The sequence below is a fragment of the Lepidothrix coronata genome, unplaced genomic scaffold, assembly GCF_001604755.1.
Source record: "Lepidothrix coronata isolate B3197 unplaced genomic scaffold, Lepidothrix_coronata-1.0 Scaffold160, whole genome shotgun sequence".
NCBI lineage: Eukaryota > Metazoa > Chordata > Aves > Passeriformes > Pipridae > Lepidothrix > Lepidothrix coronata.
Window position 1 is genome coordinate 1,535,227 of NW_016690340.1, and position 3,896 is coordinate 1,539,122.

The 3,896-nt window shown below is 56.0% G+C and overlaps 1 protein-coding gene across 3 annotated transcripts in view; it reads left to right on the plus strand.

The window, feature by feature from the left end:
• WHRN (whirlin) overlaps positions 1 to 3,896 on the plus strand; it is a 49,924-nt gene that overhangs the window by 9,924 nt on the left and 36,104 nt on the right. For all 3 annotated transcript variants that reach the window (XM_017829255.1, XM_017829258.1, XM_017829256.1), the window contains exon 2: positions 3,523 to 3,738. In XM_017829255.1, coding sequence (XP_017684744.1) covers positions 3,523 to 3,738 — 216 coding nt within the window. The remainder of the gene's footprint in view (positions 1 to 3,522; positions 3,739 to 3,896) is intronic.

Sequence of the window (3,896 nt, forward strand, 5' to 3'; positions counted from 1 at the left end):
AGGTTGGACATCAGGAGGAATTTCCTCATGGAAAGAGTGGTCAGGCTTGGAAGTGCTGCCCAGGGAGGTGGTGGATTCCCCATCCCTGGAGGTGTCCAAGGAAGGCCTGGCCATGGCACTCAGTGCTCTGGGCTGGGGGACAAGGTGGGCATGGGGCACAGGGGGGACTCCATGATCTTGGAGGTATTTTCCAACCCTGATGATTCTGTGACAAGAACTCTGTCCTGAAAAGCTTCTCCTTTAGTCCCAGGGAGCTGGGCTGACCCTTGTGGGAAGTGCATCATTCATGTGGTGCTGCCCCTCTCTTTGCTGTGGGGGCCTCACAAGCTGGGCTGGCAGCAAAGTCGAGGCCAGAGGGCTTGTGCCAGCCTGGTGGCACCTCTCTGGGAGCAGGAAGGGCAAAGTGCTCCATGCTTGAGCAGTAGCTGGGCTGCTGGGCACGGGGAGCAGCAGCCTGGAGGCTTCCAGGGGAGTGGTAATCTGTTATAAACCAAAAGCTGCCAAAATCCCGTGCTCAGGTGGGTGTGGAGACACTCTGCAAACATCTCCCAGGAGGCCAGGGTGGATGCACAGTGTGGGAGAAGCCAGTGTGACAGGGCTGGAAAAGAATTCCTGCTGATTGCTTGATGTTCAGGGAGAACAGCTGGAAAATGGGGCCTGTCCTGTGCTGTGGTTATGGTCCCTGCTGGCCAAAACGGCAGGGAAGGATGTGTTGAAGAAGCTGTGTGGTCCCTGATCTGTCAGGAATTGGCACCTCTAAACCCCAGATGGTCAGTTGGCCCCTTCTCACCAGCCCTGAGTGGGGTGGGCTGACCCTGGTGCCCACCAAAGCTGTTCCATCACCCCCTCAGCTGGACAGGAGTGAGAAAATTTAACTAAAGGTGGGTCAAGATAAGGACAGGAGGGGAAAAAAAGAACAGAGGGGAAGTGCAGCACTTCTTCCTGGGCAGGGAGATGGGTGGTGGCTCTGCTCTCTTGGAGCTCACCATGGCAGCTGATGGTGGCTTCTGGCTCTGTTTGGATGCAGGTGGAAGGTTCTCCCACTTGGCTCACCTGATGCCTCATCCCTTTGCAGCTCCTCATGCCAAGCAGTTTGTTAAGGTCTGGTTCAGTGTGTGGTTGCACAAAGGTTCTGCAGGTCTGTGCCAGATTGTGTTCCATGCCTGCTGTGCTTCAGTGTGGGTTTATCCAAGGGAAAACACTGCTTCCCTTCTCCTCCCCTCTCCCAGCCATGGCAGCTGCAGTTTAAAGAGCTGGTGGCTGCCTGGAGAACAGAAATCTCCCTGGAAGCTCCAATGTTTGAACAGAACTGACTTTAGGGGTTATTGGGTGGGGAGGAGGTTTGTGCTGAGCACCCTGTGGTTTTTGGGAAGACTGTGGTGACCAGAGGGAGGACACCTGGAAGTGTCCAAGGCCTGTTCTTCCGTGTAGAGCGGAAAAGGATGGGAATGCAAGCACCAGTCAGGATGATGAGGCATTTCTGTGGCAGAGGGAGGACTGGAATCTTGTGTTACTGCCTGCCCTCATCGTTTCCCTGTGCTGGATGAGGAGCTGCAGCCCCACTCAGAGCTGGGACCTCGCTCAGGGGTCTGTCAGTGCTGTTGCTGCCTCGGTACCTGGGTAAGGCAGTGGTGTTGTGGAGACTGAAAAGGGGTTTTCACAGAGCTGTCTGCAGTTTGAATGGATGGAGAAGGGTTTGGGGAGGGCCTGTACCCCATAGAATCACAAACTTATAGAATCAGGATCTGCTGAGCTGGAAGGGACCCATCAGGGTTGTCGAGTCCAACTCCTGGCCCTGCACAGAATGCCACCATCTCACAGGGGTCACTGGCAGCTCTGGGGGAGGTGAGAAGGCTCCCTGCCACCCCCAGTTCTGCACTTCAGCCCATCCTCAGCCTGGTTTTGTGGCTCAGGAAGCTGTGCTGTGCCCTGGAGCATGGCTGGGCTGCAGTGCCCCTTGGAGAGCGGGCAGTGGGCTCAGAGGTGGCTCCCAGTGAGGGCTGGGCTGATGCCAGCAGGGCTGGAGTGTGGGGAGCACCTCTGCCTGCAGGAGATGCCCACAGGGGGTGTGTTTGGGGGATCAGGGAGCTGCAGGACAGGGCTTGGGGCAGGGGAGCGGCCTGGGGGGGGGGTGAAGGGCTCTGCGGGTGTTGGGATGGAGCTGTTGGTTTCCAGTCCTTGTTTTAAGCTCTCCAGGCACATGGTGACCTTGGGAGCATGTGACAAGTTTGCAGCCAAATTGCTCTGTGTGATGGAGATGCTGAACTGGATTCTCTTTAGCTTTGGCAGGGAGGGACAGGAGCGTTGCCAGGTCAGGGCTGGGATCCAGCCAGCCCAGTATTCCTGACAATTCCTGACAATTTTCAAGGAGCTGCTGCTCTTAGTCCTTCCTGGTCACAAGCTTTGCTCAGCAGCTTCTCTGCTCAGCGGGGACAGGAGACCTTGTGGGAGCAGCTCATCAAAATGATGTATATATGGGGGGAAAAAAACCCCAAAGCACCTCCCTTCTGCGAGCAGGTCTGGAGTGTTGATGTTCCTGAGGCCTCAGAAGGGATCAGCACTTCCAGCTGTCCCCAGGGACAACTCCTATGTGTTTATTTAAGTTTACTGTAAAGCTTCTGTCAGCTCCTCACAGTGGAAGCTGGGAGAGCAGAGGAGCGATTGCAAATCACCTTCTCTGGGCCTCAAGGTCATCTCTGTGCGTGTTGGTTTAAATATATGTGTATATTTAGTAATTATTGTACTCATTAAGTGACTGCTTGTGCTGGGGGAGGCAGCTGGTCACTAAATGGCTGAATTTCAATATTCCCTGAAGGCATCAGGAGCCTTTCCAGTGGCAGAGTTTGGGGCTGAGGTGTGGGATGAGAGGAGTTTGGGGCTGAGGTGTGGGATGAGAGGAGTTTGGGGCTGAGGTGTGGGATGAGAGGAGTTTGGGGCTGAGCTCACGCTTTTCCCAAAGAGGTTGTTGTTTGGCTGGAGCCTGCTGCCAGCATTTTCATGAACAGGATGACATCCATGTCCAGCCTGCAGAGGGAAAATGTTGTGGAGAGATCTTGGAGCACCTTCCAGTGCCTCAAGGGGCTCCAAGAGAGCTGGAGAGGGACTTTGGACAAGGATCTGTGCTGCTCTCCTCCAGCACTGATCCCTGTCCTGCTCCAGCTCCTCTCCAGAGCTGCAGAAGCTGCTCAGTCTTGGGTTCAGCTCATCCTGGGGCTCCTCCTGGGCATGGCACTGCCCACCTCACCTCCCATACTCTGCCTCACTCTACTCTTTCCGTGGCTGATGGGGAAAAAAAATCCCACTGCGTTTTCTCTGTCAGCAGCTTTGCCTTAACACTGTTTCAGAGAGGAGAGAGTAGAAAAATGCAAAATCCCAGTTTTTTATGTCTCTCCATCACTCAGTTAGTGGTCGTAGAGCAGCTTGAGATCTTCCAGCCTCGTGGAAGAGCAAAGCTGTGTCTCCCCCCCTAAGACAGGTGGTCCTGGCATTGACTCCCCCCCTTCTCCTTGGCTTGTCTTGCAGGTGCTGAAGGGCTGCAAGAAGCTGAACCTGTCGGTGCACTCGGTGGGGCGCATCCCGGGCGGGTACGTCACCAACCACATCTACACCTGGGTGGACCCCCAGGGCCGCAGCGTGTCCCCCCCCACGGGGCTGCCCCACCACCAGAACAGCTCCCTGCGCAGGGACAGCGAGAAGAGGAGCCACCTCCAGCTCCTGCAGGAGGGGGATGAGAAGAAGGTGAGCAAAGGGGGACCGGCCCCAGCCCCGGGGGCCTCTCTGCGGCCACATCCCACCATGGAGGTGCCAACCTCCTTCCTTCACAGAATCAGAGAATCAGCTGGGTTGGAAGGGACTTCCGAGATCATCCAGTCCAACCCTTGATCCAACCCCGCTGT